At 40.4% G+C, this 21,982-nt stretch overlaps 1 protein-coding gene across 1 annotated transcript in view; it reads right to left on the bottom strand.

Annotated features, from left to right (window-relative positions):
- The window catches only part of mtrex (Mtr4 exosome RNA helicase), a 23,057-nt gene extending 1,075 nt beyond the window's left edge, over positions 1–21,982 (bottom strand). Inside the window, exons 1-26 of the mRNA XM_071466945.1 lie at positions 21,825–21,982; positions 21,060–21,200; positions 20,665–20,731; positions 20,517–20,579; positions 20,106–20,218; positions 19,352–19,526; positions 19,172–19,262; positions 18,922–19,046; positions 18,063–18,161; positions 17,741–17,861; positions 17,516–17,647; positions 13,678–13,757; positions 13,059–13,169; positions 11,700–11,801; positions 9,791–9,916; positions 9,016–9,166; positions 8,311–8,483; positions 8,159–8,227; positions 7,958–8,083; positions 7,317–7,427; positions 7,017–7,205; positions 4,798–4,961; positions 3,587–3,692; positions 2,558–2,614; positions 2,286–2,448; positions 669–773 (exon numbers count right to left, since the gene is read on the bottom strand). Of these exons, the coding sequence (XP_071323046.1) occupies positions 669–773; positions 2,286–2,448; positions 2,558–2,614; positions 3,587–3,692; positions 4,798–4,961; positions 7,017–7,205; positions 7,317–7,427; positions 7,958–8,083; positions 8,159–8,227; positions 8,311–8,483; positions 9,016–9,166; positions 9,791–9,916; positions 11,700–11,801; positions 13,059–13,169; positions 13,678–13,757; positions 17,516–17,647; positions 17,741–17,861; positions 18,063–18,161; positions 18,922–19,046; positions 19,172–19,262; positions 19,352–19,526; positions 20,106–20,218; positions 20,517–20,579; positions 20,665–20,731; positions 21,060–21,200; positions 21,825–21,925 (3,061 nt within the window). The 5' untranslated portion in view covers positions 21,926–21,982. The remainder of the gene's footprint in view (positions 1–668; positions 774–2,285; positions 2,449–2,557; positions 2,615–3,586; positions 3,693–4,797; positions 4,962–7,016; positions 7,206–7,316; positions 7,428–7,957; positions 8,084–8,158; positions 8,228–8,310; positions 8,484–9,015; positions 9,167–9,790; positions 9,917–11,699; positions 11,802–13,058; positions 13,170–13,677; positions 13,758–17,515; positions 17,648–17,740; positions 17,862–18,062; positions 18,162–18,921; positions 19,047–19,171; positions 19,263–19,351; positions 19,527–20,105; positions 20,219–20,516; positions 20,580–20,664; positions 20,732–21,059; positions 21,201–21,824) is intronic.

The raw sequence follows: 21,982 nt of genomic DNA, 5'->3' as shown, positions 1-21,982 counted from the left end.
TTGAGGGGCTGAGATTGGTTTGTACTGAGGGCTGCAACTAATGATCATTTTCATGTGGTTACGCTGCTTCAGGTGTGTTTTGGTCTGGACTGGACTAAATCTTCACACAGCTTTGAAGCCAAGTCTCCTGATTATATCTGTGCAAAGCATCTTAAGATCCCCGTGTTGACACAGAACTGGTTCAGACTTGTGGCTACGACTCCAGAGTGTTTTCTGTACAAAAAGTACTACTACAGACCTTATATTCCCAGTAATAGGTGAGACAAAAACCGAACATTTCTACCATGTTTGTGCCTTTCTAAGCTTGGTTCAGTATCTCTTAACAATCTGACTTTTTGGACTGTAAAATTTTAAGTTACCTTAAAAGGAGACTAGGGTTATGACAGATATCAAAAAGGTTGAAGAACAGTAACCTTTTTATTTCGGGTACATTACTTTTGGGTTTGAATGGTGGTGTCTGATAACGGTTAAATCATCAGGATTATGAAAAGGTTAGAAAATGGCAGAAAATGTCCGTCCAAAGTCCAACTACGTTTCAGTTAAGTATCAGAAAACTGAAATATATTGGCTAATATTTACATTTGAGAGAAAATCTTAAAGGTTAATACCTGTTGATTTTCAATCAATTGATTGTTTCAGCTGCAGTAACACTGTAACAGGTTTCTTACCTTCAGCAAACTTGTTTTCCAGCTCAGTGTTGCCGATGGCCTTGGCTGCAGAGCACATCTGTCTCAGCACCTCTTCGAGACGGCGCATGCAGCGGATGATGCTCCCTACACGAGACAGACAGAATTACACTTTATCTTTTTAAAGTATAACTACAAGGCAGATGAACTGACTTTATCCAGAATCACACTGGAAATTTAATGGGAGAATAAGAAGATCATGGAGGAGTCTGTTCAGTGATATAAGATCACTATTGTCGGTAGTGTGGCTGGAGAATATTGAAACCACAGCTCACTTCTTAAACCTTTGCATCCTCTTTGACGAACTTGCCTTGATGGATATGTGAAGTCTTGTTTTAGTGGTCTGTAATTATCACTTAATACCCTAATTTCCAATACCTTTCCAGGAAATAAGTTAAAAAAAAATGCTACTAATTATAAGGAAAACAGAGACATTATTTAAGTGGCACACTACCAATTAATTCCAATTAACTGTGATTGTAGAACAGAGAGTTCTTTAGTCAGCTGAACAGAATGTGACATTAGTCAACAGGAAAGCATGCAATGCGTGAAGAATAAAGCTTCCAGTAATAAATGAATAATTGATGATGACTCACTAATTACTTTGGTTTAAATGAAACATTTCATTTTCCTGATAATTAGTTACTTAATAAAACTCTTCTGCAAAATGTCCCGGAAGATTATGAGGAAATTAAAGAGCTGGAAAATACAAACCTTTATTAGTTTGCAACCAAGTGTCATCAAAATTTGAACAGAAAGATGAGACAGAAAGTAGATATCAAAATACACAAAACTTTGGAAATTTCACAGTTCTGTCTCTGTCCTTCACACACAAGCACAAGCACATCTAAAACGCCCTACAGTTTCCCAACTCAGCATTACTTCCCCATTACAATGACATCCAATATTTTACAGCTGAGGTCATTGCTGGGAGTCAGAGATAGAAAACTATAGGGAGAATGATGGACTTAGGATTGGGTTGAAATCCAACAACTCATAATAAATCAATTAGTGAGGCCTCCAAGTGGCTGCTTGTGTGACGGCAGAGGAATCAAAGGTGAAATGGTTTTGTAAAGGCCACGTTGTAGCTTGGCAGATAAAAGTACTAGTTCTGCAGAAAAATGGCCCCTGTAACTGATGTTATCATTACATCTGACATTATTATTATATTGTTAGATTGTTAATACTGATGCAATAATGTGTAAGCAGCATTTCACAGTTTAAGCTTGTTGAGATGGAGCTAATTTTATCTGCTTTATATACAGTTACTGACTGTAGTTAAGTTTGCTGGCCCTCAAAAAGGTCGCAAGACTGATCAGAGGTGTCATGAGATGATAAATGGGAGAGGAAAGAAGAGCAAAGTTGAACAAAGAGGTTTTTTTTTTGTTTTTTTTGTTTTTTTTTAATCAAATCTAATCTAAATGTAGAGGAGCAGAAGTACAAAGTAGCATAAATTTGAAATAATTGAGTAAAATAGCTCAAAATTAAGAGCAGTAAATGCATTTGGTTACTTTGCAGAACTGATCATTGGTCAGGTTCGTTACCACCTGCATTTTAACTTCCTGTCATGTCTGTTGGATGGTGACATCAGTGACCCACCTTCAAAGACATCTGTCATCTTGCAGATTTGAGCGAACGTGGCGCCGTTAGCCCAGGCGTAGACCACATCCATCAGATGGGGCTTGAACTGGTTTAGATAGGTCTCCTCGTCCACCTCCAGCTTGGCATCTGCAGACACCTTGGCTATCCGCTTCGCACACTCCTGAATGCAGCAAAAACAAACAAACAAACAAAAAAAACAATCAGCATTCACATTTCCACCGAATTCAAACCTTTAGAAACAAAGTCAGGAGAGTCTCATGTCGTCTCACCTGCATCTGTCTCAGGGGTGCGGCTAGTTGTTCGGTCAGTTTCGGCATCTCACTGGCCTGGAGGGCAAAATAACATTAATGTTGTGATGACAAATTTCAAACATTTGCTTTGTAGTTTTTACTATGAGCTCCAGGCAAAAAACCGTGTCTACTTAAACATGTTGTAGGCATGTTTGAAAAGCAACAGATCGAACCTGCCCCAAGCAAAACAGAAACCTGCTGCCTTCCCGATGTTCAGATGGGTTTACTTTCCATATGTTTGTGTTGCCAAATACAAACACATTACTAAAATAAAAGACAGTATAGGCTTATCCAAGAGTAAAGATCTGAATCCCCCATTATTTAATATCTTTAAATCATTAATCACATGTGAGTTACTTTAAATAAAACTCATATTGGAGCATTTTATTCTCAGAATACATCACTGCTTTAGACTCAGACACAGATTGGATGGTTTGCTGTCATCCAGAGCTTCAGAGCAGCAGGTGCTCCTTAATGACAGGCAACAGCTGTGTACACACACACACACACACACACACACACACACACACACACACACACACACACACACACACACACACACACACACACACACACACACACACACACACACACACACACACACACACACACACACACACAGTTCTACTGCACACATGACAGCTGCTTGTTGTCACTCTCAACATTTGAGTGAGACACAAAGTGAGACGAGGACAGTGGGCGCCCTGATTGAGTTCAACAAGAATTTGTTCAGCGCAGAGAACGGAGCCAAAGAAAAGGTTTGTAAAACCATCTGACGCTGGATTGCCTCATTGAGAGAACAGGCATCATTAGGTAAGACAAACACACACATCAACCTCAGGTTTCTGTTTTGTTTGCAGAGAATGGGAAGAGGCCAAGAATGCAACTGAAGCTTGAAAGTGTGGAAATGGGAATCAACTGTTTATCTGAGTGTTCGGGAAAGGCTTAATATCTGTTTGTTAGAGGAATTGTACGTGTCTCTGTGTGTGTGTCCGTGTTTGTGCGTACATTCTCCTGGAAGACGAAGCAGGACAGCAGGGCGGTGGCTTGTTCCACCGTCAGATCGTTGAAGAGGCCGTTGAACACCATCTCTGTGAGCAGGAGCTCGTCAGCACTGGAAAGATTAACGCATTGAATTATTAGATGATACTTGATTACTTATTAAGCAATGAGGAATGATTCAATGAGCAATGATTCTTCAGAGTTTTGGAAACTTTAAGGCGTAAATCATCTAATCTGCACACGTGATCCAACTTCAGGGTGCGTTCACAGCATTGCCAAACGAAACCGATAGCGGCCTACTCACAATACTGTCGTCCATAAACTAGCTCACCATTTGAGCATTAATGTGATCCTGAACATTTTGCCTGAGAGTAGGAGAATGTTGGAACCATTTTCCAGGACATTTTATTTTTTTTCTCAGATTCCATGTGTTTTCCATGACTGCAAAACTGGTCGACTGTTTTCCAGGTTTTCCAGGACAAATGAGAACCCAGTTAATGTTCAAAATTCCACTGAGTATGATCCAGACTCACCATCCATGTCATCAACAACAGACAAATCTGGAAATTAGGCAGAGGTGGACATTACTGTGATGGCCCCTCACTTGTAAACCTTGATGCCATTTATATAAAAGTTTACTCCAGAAAACTTGAATTATTCAATCTATCTTGTTTCCAGTATTCATCAAATGATCAGTTCCCTCTGATTTCTTCTGCCAACAGTTGTGAGGTTTGATTATTTAAACCCTGCTGGTTGCATTGGATACACCACACACAGCAGTTTCACCTCCAGACTGTGAAGGACAGAAGCAACCAGTTTCACACTAGTGCTTCGAGACAGAGTAACTTCTACATTGGCTTCATTTATCTGTCAGAGCAGAAGTGGCAACAGCTGACTAACCCAAACATCATGTTTTCACTGTCTGTGTCAATTAGTGTGTTTGCAGACGTATCTACAACTTTCAGTTTTAAGTTCAGTTTGACTCAAAAGTTTTAAGTTTAAAAATGTTTTGATTCAGCTGCTGCTGGAGGCAGATGTTGTGGACCTACAAAGAAGCAGTGGTGCTTTATAATCATCTTAGCCTTGAGATGCTTTTGGGAAACAAGATCCTGGACATTCATCTTTCTGTGTGCACCATCATGACATGATAATCATGATAATCCAGGTTTCTGGTAATCTGTGTCATTGCGTTTTTACAAACTGCTGTCCTTCCCTACCTGCTGATTTCACAGGCAACTCGCCCTTTCATCTCGATCACGTCGGAGGGGCTGGCGAAGCCGAGGCGTCGCAGAACTCTCTTCCTGCACTTCAGCTTGTCCATCTGCAGGACGGTGCGAGCTTTCTTCAGCTCTCGCTTTGCTGTTCGAACATCTGCTGCGATCTTAAACACAAAAACACACACACATATGTACTGTTATACCATGCAGCCTTCACCAAATGTAACCTGAGGACACTCTTCCAGACTTGCCAGAAAAGCACTAAAGGCACTTTGACAACTACCAGCTGTTTTGTACAAGAGCTATTTTCAAACATTACATAGTGATGTAGTAGAATATTTGAGTTATTTGCCAACAGATGTTCATCTGCCTCCTTATCTGTCCATTATCCACTTCAACCTTTACCCTTCATCATTACAACACACCCCTGAGTCTACAAGGCAAACACAATGACAAAGTTAGATTTCACCAGCATTGTTCAGTACTCAAGGGAAGCCTAATTTCTCAGAACAAGTGGCTGCATGTGAGAAGGTGGAGAAATCGAACACATATGCACATGAGGGCTGAAATGTTTTTCGGTGCTTGTGCTCGCCAAGAAAGCATCAGAACAGAACAGAAACCAAGAGTTAACCTAAACACTGTTTCAGTTTTAGTCCACATGCCAACACATGAGGGGCAGCTGTATCAGCCACAGTGTGTGTGAGGGGTGATGAACTGAGACAGTGTTAGCTGCTTTGCTAAACAAATAAAGCAGGAGTGCTATCAGGACTGGACAGGCTGCAGAAATGAGGACTGAGGAGCTGCAGGGAGCTGCTCAGGGACTGGAGAGATGCTAAATGAAAAGCAAGTTAAACTCTTACTCTGCCAATCAAACATAAAGTTATCCAGTTTACACTGTACTCTATACTCTATCATTTCACAGCACGCACACACTCACAAAAGACCACAGAGAGATGTAAATGTTTATGCAAATGTCAAACACAGTCTGGTCCCCTGGTCCAACCTGGGTGTTTTGCATATACGACATTGTGTCTTTTTAACAACCAAATTATCAACTAGGTGAAGTTGTACTGGCTAAATTATGAACAGGACATAAAACATTCCTGGAAAAATCGATGCGAATTAGACATTTTATTTTGAAGGCCATTACCAGTTACAGTGCCTCACAAATTGTTGCCGATATATTTTTATGTGATTAAGTATGTTCGAAAGTTAAATTCATTCACTTTCCTGACAGACGATATTGTGTAGGAACCATTTTATTTTACAAATTGTATGTATGTATATCTGATAGCTTTACTTCTTTTGTTTTGTTCTGGATCTTTCCCTGATAAGATACATATTGTCTTTGCTCTGTTTACTTTTGGTGTTTTTTGGGTTTTTTTTTTTTTGTTTTTTTTTTTAACTGTAGCCATGCTAGCAGCACAATGGCAATGTCAGTCTGCCAGTCCATGACTTTGTTCCAGACTGACATATCTCAACAGATATTGGATGAACTGCAATGAAATTTTGTTAACATGTTTACGGTCCACAGAGGATGAGCCCAGCAACTCTGGTGACCCACCTGTCTTTTCCTCCAGCACCATCATCGGGTCAAAATTTTAATTTGTCAGTTACTTTGGTTCATGATCAAAACTGATGATGCTCTCATCAGCCTCATCTGTACTGTCTTTAGCACTAATTAGCAAATGTTGGCATGCTACAAACATATACCCCTGCTGCCAAACATCAGCATGTTAGTGTTGTCATTGTTAACGTAATGTATTGTTATGTATTGTTAACGTGCTCAAGTTGGACCTTCTGCAAAGATACGTGTTTAAAAAGAAAAAAAAAAAAAAAAAATCAACCCCTTGTTTTAGCCTTTTTTTATCCCTTGCTTCATGTAATGCGATGAGGTTTTGACCTATGAATGAGGATGAGGAACTGTATGAGTAAGGTACTTGCTTTCTTCCTGTGTTTGTCTGTGTGAGTATATAAATGACCAAAGCCAACCTGTCTGACAGGAAAAGACAAAAAAAGGTCACTGATTGATATCGAACAAAAAGTAGCCAATGCAGATGAATAGGAGAGATATAAGTAATAATTCAACAGTAACAAAGCCCAACTGTCACCTGTGGATGTATGCTTCAGCTTTCAATAGAGTTTGACATTTAGCAGGGTTTCACACGACTTTCAGCTCTCACAAACACAAACTGAAACCCACACAGACAGTTTCTCACCAGAGCTTTCTTCTCACAGAGAGAATATACAGACTCCAAGTTGGGGTCACTGTGCAGGGGGTGGGAGTACATGCGGTGCTCAAAGGCCTCCACTTTCTGAATGACTTTCTTCAGCGCAGGGTCTTTGATGCCCATGTCGTCTATGGGGTCGAGCACAGGAACGCCATCTGGGAAACGCTTCTGCACCTCCTAACAACAAGATGTTTAGAGGTAACGAAAATAAATGGCAACAGTTCAGACTGTGATTCAGTTGAGTTCAACCAGTTTCAACATCTTTTTCAAGATGACTGTATTTAGTACCTGTATAGACTTGAGCATGAGCTGTCTGTTGTCAAAGGGCCTCAGGTCTTTGGGGATATAAAGACGAACTGAGCTGATGGAAGTGAGGAGATGCAACATCACTGGGACCACCTGGACAAAAAACAGCGATTACAATCACACAAGTCATCAGCTGAGTTTCTGTCCAAATTTAGCACAAGCTTTAAAAAATTTCCAGAAAATGGGTTTCCATTGCAGTTCTGAGAATATTACAAGCATCAAGATAAACATTTGGTGGAGCTAATTCTGCAGCCGGTGCCATTAAAGAATAGCAGAAGAGGAGGATGCAACAAGAGAGAGCCAGTCAAACCGCAATGTGGAAAACATAATGGAAATATAGCATTTATATTTCCAGTGTTTAAGTCTCATGTTTCATGTACATCATGATTAATTTGCTAAGCCTGTTTCCACTGAAACTTTTGTTTTTCTTGATAGACCAAATTTTCCACTTCAGCCAAGAGTAAAAACTTTATTTCACAATATTTAAACATTTATTCAAATTTCCAGCATTTTCACTCAGGTTATTTAAAGTGGAAATTGAAAAAGTGCATAAAACAGATTGATGGAAATGCATTTCCATCAGACTTGTGTGGTATGTGTTTCCTTGTGCTTGTTTCACCCACCTGCATCTCTCCAGTCTCCCCTGGAGCAGCAGGTTTAGCAGCCTCAGTTGCAGCGTCTTTTACACTGTCCTTACTACAATGGAGCAAAACCTCCACCACATACAGCGGCTCTGAGTCTGTACTGGTCTAAATGGAGAAATGCATATTAGTCACAGATGCATGTTAATGGATTCACAAACATGTGACACCATGAGAACTTACCTTCACATTAGACTTCTTGCAAAAGTTTACAACAACTCCCCAGCCAAAGTCAGCGTCTTCATTTTTCACCTGTTGGATCACAACAAAGATCATGTCAAAATATGTAGAAATTTGTAATTACTGTCATCAGAGTGGAAGTGTGTGAAGCCTACCTTCACAAGCCGCCCAGGCTGCAAGAAGGGCAGGCAGTATTTGGGTTTTTGGATGAACTCTTGTATCTCTTTACCCAGTTTGGCCAGCTGCTGCCTGATTTTAAAGTAGGTGACAACGCTCTCTTCATTAGGTATCTCAATGCCGTGGTACTGCTCCTCCAACTTCTTTATTTCTGCACAGAAAATAAGCAGTATGACTAAAATGCAACCTATAACTACACCATAACCGGAAAGAATGGAAATCTACTTCAGCATCTTCCAGTGAAATACATGTCATGAAGATTTGATGTGTTTTCATTAAATGTCTTTGGAGTTTGCACTGTTGGTCAGACAAAATAACGCATCTGAAGATGTAAACCTGAGCTGTGGGAAATTATAACCAGCATTTTCAATATTTTCTGACATTTTATACACAAATCAATAGAGAAAATAAGACACACATTCATTAAAGAAATCAAATCAGAACAGAATCATTTGCCAATACGCAAATATCACTGAAGAGCAGTGGTTCTCAATCTAAGAAGACACTACCTAACAAGGATCCATGTTGAATTTTGGTCAAATAAAGGTCAGCATGATAACGTCAGAACACTTGTTTATTGTCCCTACATAAATCACAGTCATTCAACTTAGATTTTCTCCTGGTCACCCCGCCTACCTCCTCCAGTCTGGAGTGTGCAGTGCTATATATGGAAAAATGCTTACTCTCCACTACACCAGGCAAAGCCCTGTAGTGTTGGAACTGGTAGAAAGACTTCTCCAGCATGTACTCTGGGTTGATCTCCTCCACACGCAGCAGGTTGAGCACCATGTTGTAGGTCAGGTGGAAGGCACTGTTCAAAGGGTCGGCTGATCCCTGCACAGCACAATGAAAAACAGGCAGATTAGACATTGACAGAAATGATAGTAAATATACCGCTGTTAGTATGATAAGGTTAGTGTTGCACTAGAAGGTGCCAAGAAGGTATAAGGTCTGAATAAATGCAGGCTGAAGTCATGTTCCCTGAATTAACCTCTGAGGAGCATTTTGCAAACACAACGCTCCAGAACCACAGATATGTGTTCAACATCTTTCTCCAAGAGACCCTGGAAGTTAAAGCACAGTGACAGCGCCAACAAACAGTTTTACATTAACACAACCTCTTTCAAAAGCTGCAGCTACATATTTATAGCAGCGCTGCTATAAATGTGTCAAATCAAAAGACAAAAGACCAAGACTCCCTGGCTTCTCTGTGACAGCGTTGAGCACCAAATGGCCTGATGATCCACAGAGAGAACAACTTAAGAGTCACTTCTGACAGTTTCCACTCAATTGACTCTTCAGCGAGACAGAAGGGAAATGTGTTTAATTGATGGGACAGTGGAAGCCGCACTGAAGAGATTTGCAAAGATATAACAGATGACTAGTAGCTGCATTCTGAAGAATAACCTGAGCTTAAATGCTAAAAAAAAACCTTTGCAGCAGCCAGATTCATGCTACCTTGAGTAGTTGTTTGCCCACAGCTGGACTCATCTTCTCATCCACCATGAAAATAACAATTCCCCTGTCGTCCATTCCTCTCCTTCCAGCACGCCCCGACATCTGGATGTACTCACCTGATGTAATCTAAACCACATGAAAACACACAAGACATTAAGAAGAAAGAAGTTTGCTAGTGAATGATTTTCTGTACCTGATTTACAATATATATGTGACAAAGACTGAAAAAGATTTATTCTACTTCTGGGAAGAGTGTAAAATCATCTGAAGATGGAAAGAAAAGTAATGTGATAATGTATTATAGGTGTGAAATGTTTTCACAGTATTTGTACAGTCAGAGCTGAGCCAAGTATCTGCATTACTGGCATAGAAATCTAGATGAAACTGTCTCATGAGGAAGAGACTGAACCAGTTTTCCACCAGCGTCCGAGGACGACTCTCTGCATCACACGTGGCTCTGATTAAACTCCACGCGTCTATTGGTCTTTCAGCAATAAAAACGCTGCAAAGGCCAGATACGATTCTTTTTGTGTTGAAACGATCTAATCGTCATTTCAGGCATGCTGTGGGGATCAGCTCTTGATTTGAAACACAGTGTGTTTCAGGAATGAGATGTGTGTGTGTGTGTGTGTATTGAAGTGTGCGAGTGCCTGCGTGGAGCTTTGGCACCGCCGGAGCCTCCAGATGTTCCTGATGAACTTCTTGGAGGGCAATTTCCTTCTCTCTCGCATTCTCTTCAAGCCCTTTTTGTGTGTGCGTGTGTGTGTATGTGTGTGTATGTGTGTGTATGTGTGTGTATGTATGTATGAGAGAGAGCTGGAAAGCCATGTGCATTAAGTGACGATGAAGTGTGCTTCTAAATGACGGCAGCTTGGCGCACACAGCCCCCTAGCTCTTGTACACAATACGTGGCTGTTTATGTAGCGACGCAAGCAGCAGGACTTGAAGACCTTATAAAGGCCTCAGAGCAACACACTGTGTGTGACGGCCCCACACTACAGACAGGCCAGAGCCGTTTTAAAGAGATAGTACTGTTTATGGGGAGTATTACCACTGAGAGACAAACTCATTGCAGGTACAGTAACAGGGAGAAACTGTATGTTCGTGGGTTCAAGCAGAAGCTCCCTTTAAAAAAAAAAAAAAAAAAAAAAAAAAAAAAAAGGCACAGTAAAACATCTTTACACCAAAAATGGACTGGTCTGCATTACATGATAAATGTTGAAGAGTTCAAGAAATAAATCTTAAGTCTAAATAAGGACCAACTATTAAAGTCTCAGTATTGCACATCTGCTGATCCAATAACTGATAGGTTATCATCATTCAGAATATACTGAAACTGCATGTGAAGACTTGTAAAGACGTCTGTGTATACTAGGTCGTTCTCACTCTGAATGAGGAGGAAAAAAGGTTCATTACAAAAAAAAAAAAGAAACAGATGCTTTTATACAAAGGTGGACATGTGCCACACAATACCTAGAAGTCTAACTGAGTGAGATGGATTGTTGTAACAAAATTATATTGTGAGAACATCAATGAAAATGTCATTGTTACATTCCTCTATGATGTATACTGGTATACTGTAAATGCCTCCCTTCAAGAATGGTATATCTGTTTACTTTAATTATTTCTACTTAATTTGTGTTAATGTTTATTTATTATTTCAATTCTATCATTTATCAATTTTTTGTAGGTATGTATGTATATGTATATGTATATAGGTATAGGTCTATATGTATGTTCTGTTTTATTCTGTAAAATAATGGAAAAAAATTAACAGAAAATAAAAAAAAAACAATCCCTTTAATTGAACAGAGTGAAAATTCCTCTTGGAACTCCTGAGAGAATTCGCCCCTGACAATTCATCTTCACAGAAATACAAACATGTGTGCGTGTGTCTGTGCGCTCTTACAAAGCGGTGATTCTTGCCATCAAACTTGCGCGCGCTGGTGAAGAGCACAGTGCGAGCGGGCATGTTGATGCCCATGGCGAATGTCTCTGTGGCGAAGAGGGCCTGGGACGAGAGGAAGAAGCACATTAAGAAAAATCTCATCTCAATGTTGTGACAGTGTCATTTTCAATCCAGCTTTTACAGTGCGCCCTGCTGAGTTGTCTTGTAGAGTTTTGTTTTGGTTCTGGCCCTGTGCCTCTCACTCTGTGTGTGTCCTAGAGGTCTAAATAAAACATGTTGAATGTGTTTCAATCCTCATAAAACATCTGCAAACTCAATTTGTCCAACAAGATAGTGGTGAACTCTGAGGGTAAATCCTGGGCTGCTGTTGGTTCTTTTACAGGAAAAAATTAAAAGAGTTAAAATATCTAAAGGTGCAAAATTGGGAACTTCAGGCATTGGCACATAGAGAAGCAGGAGAATGTAAAAGGTTTGATAAATTATAATTATATGACTTAGTTACAAGCTCCTGAGGCCATGTAACTAATAAAGGCTTTTTATCAAAACTTTCCATATGTTTGCTCCTCTATACCCGAGCGCCTCAAGTTTCTGGTTTTTAACATATTTTAAATGCTGAATTGTTTACATCAATGGTTGCTTGCCAGCAGCTTTCTTCTTCTCAGCCTTTTGTTTGTTGGTGAGTTAACCTGTGTTCAGACCTGGCACAGCACTGCATGATAAAACAAAGCCTCACATTTCTAGTAGATTATTTTACAACATCAGTGGAGTATTTCTACTGTTTACCTCACGAATGTGATCATGAAATTCCCAGAGCTGTAAAATTCTGTCTCATAAACCAAGGTGCAGATCTCTGGCTTCTGATGAGACTTTTAACTCGTTAATGTTTTATTCCAACTGGATTATCTCACTGGTTCTGGTCTGAATGGCCACTTATTACTGCTACTGACTGTTGATAAGTGGGATCACCTGAAACTGGCAGAACATGACTGAGTCACCATACACTTGTGACATAGATAAAGCGGTGACAAACACAATGCTCCACAGTGCTACTAGTGGTCAAAAACTTCACAGGGTGCCTTTATACAAGCAGAAACTTCATGGGTTCTACAAATTCCAATTTTGTGTATCAATTCTTCTTTTTTTATCAATTACTGCTAACTAAACATTCATTTTAATTTATCTTGTACATACACAATGTTTAAATTCAAACATATTACACATAGGTCAGGGATAATGTTTGGTGTTTGAGGAATGTTAACCTTTTATAAACCAAGTCCCTGCAGTAATTCCGCTGAGACAGATAAATCTGAAATGTTTGAGTGTGTTTCGATGAGCATCTTGATGCAGAGACAGTCGTACCTTGAGCAGGCCTTCAGAGAAAAGGATCTCTATGGTCTCTTTCAGGATGGGCAGCAGGCCTCCGTGATGGATTCCTATTCCCCTCTTCAGCAGCGGCAGCACATGCTCCACCTGAGGAAGAGCGTGGAGAGGCGGGTCAGTGTTTGGAGTATTTGTTTATGAAGTTTTAGTGACAGTGTGAGTTCACCAGTTCATAAAATCACAGTGATCATCCACAGAGAGACAGAGTGGAACAGAATCCAACCCTCGTAGTGGAAAGAGTGTGATGTTGGCTTTGCCATGGTTCGTACCGTAGCGGTCTACCCACTAACAACTGTTACCTCAACACGGCTGGTTTTCATAAAGTGGCTCAACACAGCAGGGTGGAATAACAGGAGCGCAGTGTTTGAGCCAGTGTTGATATTATGTGTGCAGCTATTTACATTAGAGCTGTTTAACTGTTTTCTCTTGGTAGAAAATGACTTAAGGAAACGGCGAGGCTTTTTTTTTTTTTTTTTTCTGAGGCTTTATGAGGTGGCAGCGCTGGGTTCAAAAACTGGAGGGAGATCAATGTGGATGTTTATAGAAATCATCACACAGGTCGTGAGGAAACACAGTGAGAGAGTCCAGTCCTCCTCACCTGAGGGAGTTTCTTGTCTTCATCTGAGAGACAGTCCACAGCGTTGTTGAACACTTCCTCCACGAGACGTTTCTCATCATCTGGAAATTTTACAAAAGGAAAAAAAAATAAATAAATAAATTACTTCAACATCTCGTCTTCATCTTCTCATAGCTTCCCAGAAAATGCTCCAATCTCAAAAACTCCTTCAACATGTGCTCACACATTAACTCATACACAGTTTTAGGGGATTTCAAGAAGTTTCACATGTAATTTCTCTTGACATGAGGGGTTCACGAGGGACAAAAAAAAAAAAAAGGAATCGCTTGCTGGAAAACTTTAACCACCCAGGGTCTGAGCAAACAAATGATGCTGCTGCATTTGCTACAAGCCTGTGTTGACTCATGATTTAATCTGACTTTGCAACCAACAGAACTGTTTGTCTGATTTCTGTAATTATGTAGAATTTCTAACAAATATTCATATTGTTCGACTGATTAGTGTTTTTTTAAGCCTCTGATTAAAGCTGAGGTTTTCTTACAAAAAACAAACACCACCTGGAAAAATGCTGTCTGCTCTGCTGCCACAATTAAACCTACTAATCTATTAATAATAATCTGCTATATATGAATGCTCCAACTGTGCCACTACCACCAGTGTCTTATTATTGTAATAACATTGTTTGTTGCTGGCCATCTCTTTCCGTGTGGAAACTTAGTCACATTTATTCATGAAACCATTCTGGGAAACCTTCCTCCTTAAGTGTCTGTGTTAGTCAGAAACTTGGACTTCCACAAAGTCTGGTGCCTCTGTGTTTATTGTTAAGGCCAAATGACTTCAGTGTCAATGGGACTTATTCTAATGGTTCAATAACAAAGCAATGCCACAGATAAACACAAGCTAAGGCCAATGTAAAAAAGCAAGCAAACTCCAAGGCTCCAGTACAACGGTAGCGTGAAAGAAATGTCACAGCCAGGACGTCTAGTTTATAATTGCAAATTACATAGAGAAGGGTTATTAGAGGCTTTTACTAAAAGCTTAAGCTATAAGTCTAAAGCTGTTCTTGTGGCCCCTAGAGGCTGCAAAGTGCATTACAACCCAATGATTAAAAGTGTTCAAGCTCAGACAAGTGTATAAAATATACATTTTTGCTATGTTAGAGCTATACCAGCAGCGGATGTCAGGATTCATCCACCGGGGACCGTGAATAACCACAACAAACTTCTTGTGTATACCTCATCAAAGGCTTAAAGGGCACTCAAGGTGTTAGTGAGATACCATGTTCATGACAATGGTTTAGACAGACAACCCAAAAACATGATGCCCGTCCCCGGCACAGAGGCATTTTAAAAAAAAAAAAAAAGAAACGGTATAATTTGCCCAGCTGTGGTCAAACCTTTGCATACAACTGTACCAGTCAAAGTATAATCAAGACTATGTAAAATGTAGGATCCAGTGTTTTAGGAGTTTGACCCACTCACATTGACGTGTAACAATAAATGCTGGAAGGAAATTTCAACCTAATGGTGGTGAAAATGATTAGGAATTCTCTCCTGGGGACTATGAATATCCAAACTACATGCTATGCACAGCTATGCAACCAGTAATGTTTGAAACATTTGGCTCTGATGGATGGAGTTTAATCAACCTCCAGCTCTGCTATTAGTGGCAAAAACAACTGTAACGCTACTGCACAACAACAAAAACAAAACCTACCAACAACAACTACTGCTGCTGCAGGTCAGCATCACAACAACAGAGCATGGGTCCACGTTCCTCTGTCAGTCTTTGCATAAGCCAGTCACTTCCTCTATTATTTGCCTGCTTGTTGCTGCAGTTATGCACTCGGTCAGTTGGTTTGTGTTTCGGCACCGGTCGGTCCCCTGACTCCAACACGGCTCTGCCATTCCACAAACACTGCCCAGAAACTATGTGTCACAGCATAAAATGGGGAGGGAAAGAGAGGGGGGGGTGGTCTTTTTAGTATTCAAAAAAGAGAAACAGACAAATGAATAAGGATGGAAGGAAAAAAGCACAAGTAGAAAAGGTAAAAGAGAGGGAAAGGGTGGGGGGTGGGGGGGTCGGACAGAGAGCCACGTGGCTCCATCTCTTCATCATAACCCACCTACACACACAAACAGAGGAGCCCCGTAACACCAACAACCTGCCTACATACAGTGTAGGCTGGTTATAAACAATCTGGCTCCTCAGCTGCTTGGTTTAGAGAATTGGTGCTTACGAGTTTCTAAATGACAGACGAGACAGAAAACTTTCACAGCTGAAATTTTAGAACTAGAAATGGTTCGAGTCACTCCAATTATTTCAGCAGTATCTTGAGATGCAATTTTTCTGTAGCCATAATATTTCTGTAGCCAGTCATATTTAATGAAAGCTACTTCTTTGTTTAAAATACTAGCAAATATTTTGACTCCTTTACAGAACAGACTTTATTCTGATTATTTCAACATTTTTTCCTCTGTCAGGTAAAATTTTCTGCAATCAAATGAAATTGTCTGACTGTTATTACTGGACACAATCTGCCTCATTTCCTAAGAAAGCCAGTTTGTTTAAGAAGATTCTCAAAAACCCATGGAACTGCTGGAAATGAGAAATTATCTTTGGCGGAGTTTTTCTATTTGTTTTTTTTTTTTTGCAATATTGATGAAAAAAGTTGGCAGCATTGACAGAAGAAAGGCCGTCAGTATTGGAAGAGCTCGGCATTAAAACAAACCTCCTCATTTATAAGAATGTCATGATGCAGGGAAAACAAACCAAGATGAGGGAGGAAAATGTTTCCCCGAGTAAGACTCCATAAGCATGTTTTATTTCACTGAAAAAAGTCTGAAGCAGGTGGAGAGGAGCCAAGCTCCATCTACTGCTGGATTATCTCCCATAGTGCAGAGATTTGTCCTCATGAAGCAACTTCACTGATCCACTGGACCAAACAGTGTGACCGGCTGTGTACGCACAATAAACCATATTCATAGCTCTCACTCAGTGGGGAGGATTCATTCACCTCAGCTCGCCAACTATTTCACATTTTGGTGAGTGGTTTCTCTTGCCTAATTTCAACTCCCTCCCAGAATGTCTCAACAATTTGTCACAAAAATGTATTTGTTTTGGCATTCCAGCGCGGACACAGACAATCTGCTCGACAACTCTCAATCTAACCCGAAATATGCTCATTGTCTGATGTGCTGGTGATGAGACTTTAAAAGTGACAAATACAGTGAAAATACAGCTCACAATAAAGTTCCATAATTTAGCTAAAAAGAGGTTCATTATGTCAAGTTGACATTTGAGCTTTTATCGCCGGTTGAATAAGCAGCAACGGCTGGAATAACAGAAGTCAGAGTGGAACATATCATTAGATCATGACGCGTTCAATAAGTGGGCCATGAATCAAAGTAAGGAGCACAACTCTGGACGGTCAAATCTGGAGGAATGTTTTATCCTTATCACAGTTGGATTAGCAGTATTTATACTTTGTAAACACAGAAAGCATTGACCTACTCCATGCCGAATCTGCTTGACACAGTTTGACCTCATTCAGCTTGGCAAAAAAAAAAAAAAAAAAACGAAGTCATCTCATGCCAAGAACACATCACATAACATTAATCTGCTGGTTCAAGGGTGTGACGTAAACCTTTCACTATGCATGTACAACCTCCTGCACTGTATACACCGACTCAAAGTGAACAAGTGCAGGAGTGTTACTAAGTGCATACAATGTCAGTCAGACTGCGGCTGAATTACTTCTCATGATGCAAATTTCCCCACGTGACAAGTATAAGTTTTAAATAATTACACACACACACATATCAGCTGTGATAAAGCAAACCCGCACAAGTGCACGTACCTCTGTTAAAGTCCAGTTTGGCCACCTGCAGAGCATAGGCCTCACACTCTTTCTTGCTGAAGCTGAAGATGATGACAGGCTGGAAGTTCCTCTCCATGATCATCTTCACTATCTTGAACACACTGGACGGTCCTTAGGAAAGTACACAAACAAAAATCCTGATCTAGCCTTATTAACTCGAGACATTTACAGATTTTAACTTTAAAAACGGACAGAAACACACACCTTTAGTGCCTCCTTTTCGTCCTCTTGGGTCCCATTTGCCACCTCCGCTGCTGTTCCCAGAATCCCCTGCGTCTCTTAGCACCTGCATGGCTGTGTTGAAATTGTCTTCTCTGAAGTCTCCCTGGAGAAAACCCATGAACACACAGATATCAGAAGAGACCAATCATGTAGAGACTGGTCCCAAAAGATGCATCAGGGATTAGGAGACAGGCATCTGGGTCTAATATCAAACCAGACACAGCTAGTCTGACTTCTATAAGTCTCATTTATCACTTCATAGTCAACTCTCGCAACTCCTGAAAGTGTCTGTGCATGTTCTTACATTCTCATCAACCACCAGGTGGAGACCGTCGCCCCCTGCTGGAAAGATGTAGTGTTGCAGCGGAGTGGGACGGTAGTCTGTGTACACCACATGGCACGGCTGCAGGAGACAGAAGACAGACACACTTCAATACATGAAAACAGGACAGAAGAAATCACAATCACATAGTATCCTGGTCTTTTTATATAGACAGACACATAAATGTTGCCTACTCACTTTTCATACAGGAGGAGAGTCAAAGTAATTTAACCTTTATAATTATAATATACAGTATGTCTGGTATTCATGTCTGCAAATGTGTCAATTGCAAGTCTACTGTACCAGACTGCATTAGACAGATCAACATTGTTTTAACCTGTATATGTTTACATTTTGGCAAACTGGCACCGTTTGTTTGCTGTGTATCCATGGATGTGCTGACAACTATCAGTATATTACTCTGATACTAAAGAAACTTGTGATTCTGCTCAGGCAAATTATAAGGAGGGTCTTCTTTGTATGTTTTAAAAATGTATATTATGGACATTTATTCATAATGGACATTGGCAACGTTGTCCTCAGACAGTTTAAGTGACCCTGACACTAAAAATATGTGTACTATGTCTGTGACCCTGTTACATGACCACGCTGATAACCAGACCAAATAAACAGCTCAAACTACGACGACTAACCTCCAGCTGTTAACTAACACCTGCATGAACCCATCTCTTTCACCTCACATCTGTCCTTCAGTGCAACTCTCCGCCTCACAGTTTGAAATCCCTTGCATTACACTGTCGAGGCTTTCATGCTGTTCCGCCTGTGAGCAGACTATAACAGTGTATGCTTAATGTTCTGTTCTACATTTGCACCATCTCACCTGCTTATGTAGGTGACAAATCCACTCAGCAAACTGTCTGGCATTGGGGATGGTGGCTGACAGGAAGACGTAATGCACGTTGTCAGGAAGAAGAATAATAGTCTCCTCCCACACCACACCACGCTCTGAAAGGAATGGTCAAGAAAGGTCACGAGTCTCTCAGGTTGTTGAAACACACAGAAACCAAAATGTTACCGCGCACAGGGGATTGGTCGATAGTGTGCCTGGGCTGTTTGTGCTACGTACACACCTGCGTCTCTCATGTAATGGATCTCATCAAAAATGACCCACGCCACTTCCCTCATGATCTCAGAGCCTCGATACAGCATGCTCCTCAGGATCTGGGAGAAAAGAAGCTTATCGTGTCAGCGCTTCCTTATCTGACAAATCTAACGATGCCACCACTCTTTCAGGCATAACGGCATCTCACCTCTGTTGTCATGACGAGGCAGGAGGCGGTGGGGTTGATGGTGACGTCGCCAGTCATCAGTCCCACGTCCTGAAACTCTTCGTACATCTCTCTGTATTTCTGGTTGGAAAGAGCCTTGATGGGGCTGGTGAAGATCACTCTCTGCTTCTCTCTGAGGGCCAGAGCGATGGCATACCTACAATCAGAGGAAACCAGGTTAGAGTACATATCTGACATTACCGTAGTCCATGAAGTGAAACTGAACGGAAGTGAGATAAGTTGTTTAATCATTGCTCCATCTAAAGGATAGTTGCTTGCTTTCAAACTGGATCTTACTTTTTTTTAACTTTTTGTTTCCAATAAAAGTGTTTTCACAATAACACTTAGGAGCTTCTAGTACTTCCAGTTCTGTGGAAGGACTGTTCTCCAAAACTTACTCATGGCTCTCTAACTGCTGCTGAGCAAATCAAGTCCTCTTAATAAAGTAACGGTCACAGTTGATTTATAACTTGTTTTATTTGGAATCTGTTGCTCCATTCACTGAAGTTCTTATTTTTGGTAAATATTTAGTCCTACATAGGGAAAATGTTCACATCAACCCACACACAGGAATTAAAAGTAGGATATTGTTGCTTTCAAGTGAGAACTTTATCTATTTATTTAAAAGAAAAACAAGTTAAGTTTTAGCCTGGTTAAACAGTACTGTAGCTACTCTGCTTGAACAAAATCAAGTGTCTGAATGAAAAAGAAAAACATTCTTATTGGGAATACTCACTCAGCGCAGACAGTCTTGCCAGCAGAGGTATGGGCAGACACAAGCACAGATTCATTGTTGTCAATACATAAGATGGCTTCACGCTGGAACGGGTCAAGAACAAAAGGGTACTCCTGCAAGAAAAGCAATATCAAAACAAAGGAATAAGAATCCAGGTGCACTAATCTCTCAATCAGCTCAGTGTATAAAACCATTACAATGATATATGATAAAGGGATATGATTATAATACACATGTATTTTCCTTTTAGAGACTATGTGCTGTTGAGATTTTATCAAAAAGTTCCTGAAGCTAAGTTTAATAGTCAACTAATTTTTTTAGCCTTCATATTGAATAATAAAGGCAAATCAATTTTTGTATTTGGACAAACTAAGTTAATCCCACAAGTAGAAAGTTAAAAGCTCAACATACCTTGGCTGCTTTCCCCACTCGAGGTTTCAGTGGTTTATATTCATCACTGGCAGGCAGAGCAACCTGTTGGGGGGAAGACCACATGTTTAGCAAAAAAAGTTTTGAGAAGTGCATTGGAGAAACACAACCGCTTGGAATTGTTTGTTACCTCATGTGAGCATCCTTCCACAGTTTCAACTTGCTCCACCTTCACTTGGGGCATAAATTCTGCAAGGCTGAAGTAAACACAGAACGTGTCACCCACATAGCATCCCTGAAGCATGTTCTGCAACATCTCGAGCCAATAATTCACCTGACATCACTCAAAAATCATTACTTCATGTTGCAACTGCTTCTTCAAAAGTTGACACCTGCACTCAGTTGCCAGTTTATTAGGCACACTTACACTCAATTGCACTTAAGTACAGTACTTCAGTAAATGCACTTGCTTTTCAGAACCAATTGGTTTTAACTGGGCTGTCTAATAAACTGGTAACTTGAATGTACATCAACAGACAGATGTAATAGCAGCAACCTCTCCGGGCCTTCAGTAACTCATCTCACTTTAGGTCGCTGGCAGAGACTGCGTCGTGCCGTGGTTTCTTCGCAAACACCATCTCCTCCCCACCGTCGCTGTCTGCCTCCCTCTTGACACGAACAGACGGACCAGCATCCTTGTCAGCGCCATCTTTACCTACAGCTTTCCTGGAGAAGAGAAAAAACACAGGCAGACACAAAAAAAATGTTGTTAGCTGAGCCTGTAAATTTACACAGAAACGTTACAACAACAACAACAACAACAACAACAACAAACTAAACACTTATAATTTTGAAATTCCCAGTCTCACAGAAACAGTGGTGGAAAGTAATCAAGTACATTTACTCAAGAACTGTACTTGACTCAAATTTATTTCATTTTTTTGATACTTCATGCATCTAGTATTCTGCGTTTCTACAATTATATGACGGCTGTGGTTATTATTTACTTCCCAGATTAAATCATGTAGTTATTTTATTTTTTATTTTTACAGTTTTGTTCTGGTATTGTTACTTAAGTAAATGATCTACTACTTCCACCACTGCACGGAAACGAAGTAAAACATAAAAAAAAAAAAAGAAATCACAAAAATGCTTTAGGTTGACGTTTATCAACACAAACATGCAGTTTTATGTATTTCTTTAAGTTAACGAAGCTGGCTGTCTACTCGTCTTACGTTATGGACTGTTTCCCTGTAACGAAAGCACATGATGCTTCGTTCAAGTTCCCCGTACAACCGAACCTCTAATTTTTAACACCAAACGTTGCCATGCGAAAACCCAAGACTTTACCCTGTTCCCGGAGCCACGGAGGCGGGTATCTTTTTGCTTGTGGTGGTTTGTTGTTCATCATCAAACACGCTGAACAAGCCGTCTCCAAAGGCGTCAGCCATGATTGCTAGGGGCACCCCTTCCCACAATTCAACACGAGGTTATGTGGCGTTCAAATC

This window comes from Trachinotus anak, unplaced genomic scaffold (genome assembly GCF_046630095.1).
Source record: "Trachinotus anak isolate AG129_WGS33_773 ecotype Australia unplaced genomic scaffold, CSIRO_AGI_Tana_v1 ptg000028l, whole genome shotgun sequence".
NCBI classification, from domain to species: domain Eukaryota; kingdom Metazoa; phylum Chordata; class Actinopteri; order Carangiformes; family Carangidae; genus Trachinotus; species Trachinotus anak.
The sequence above is the reverse complement of the archived record's forward strand: the minus strand, read 5'-3'. Positions and strand labels throughout refer to the sequence as shown.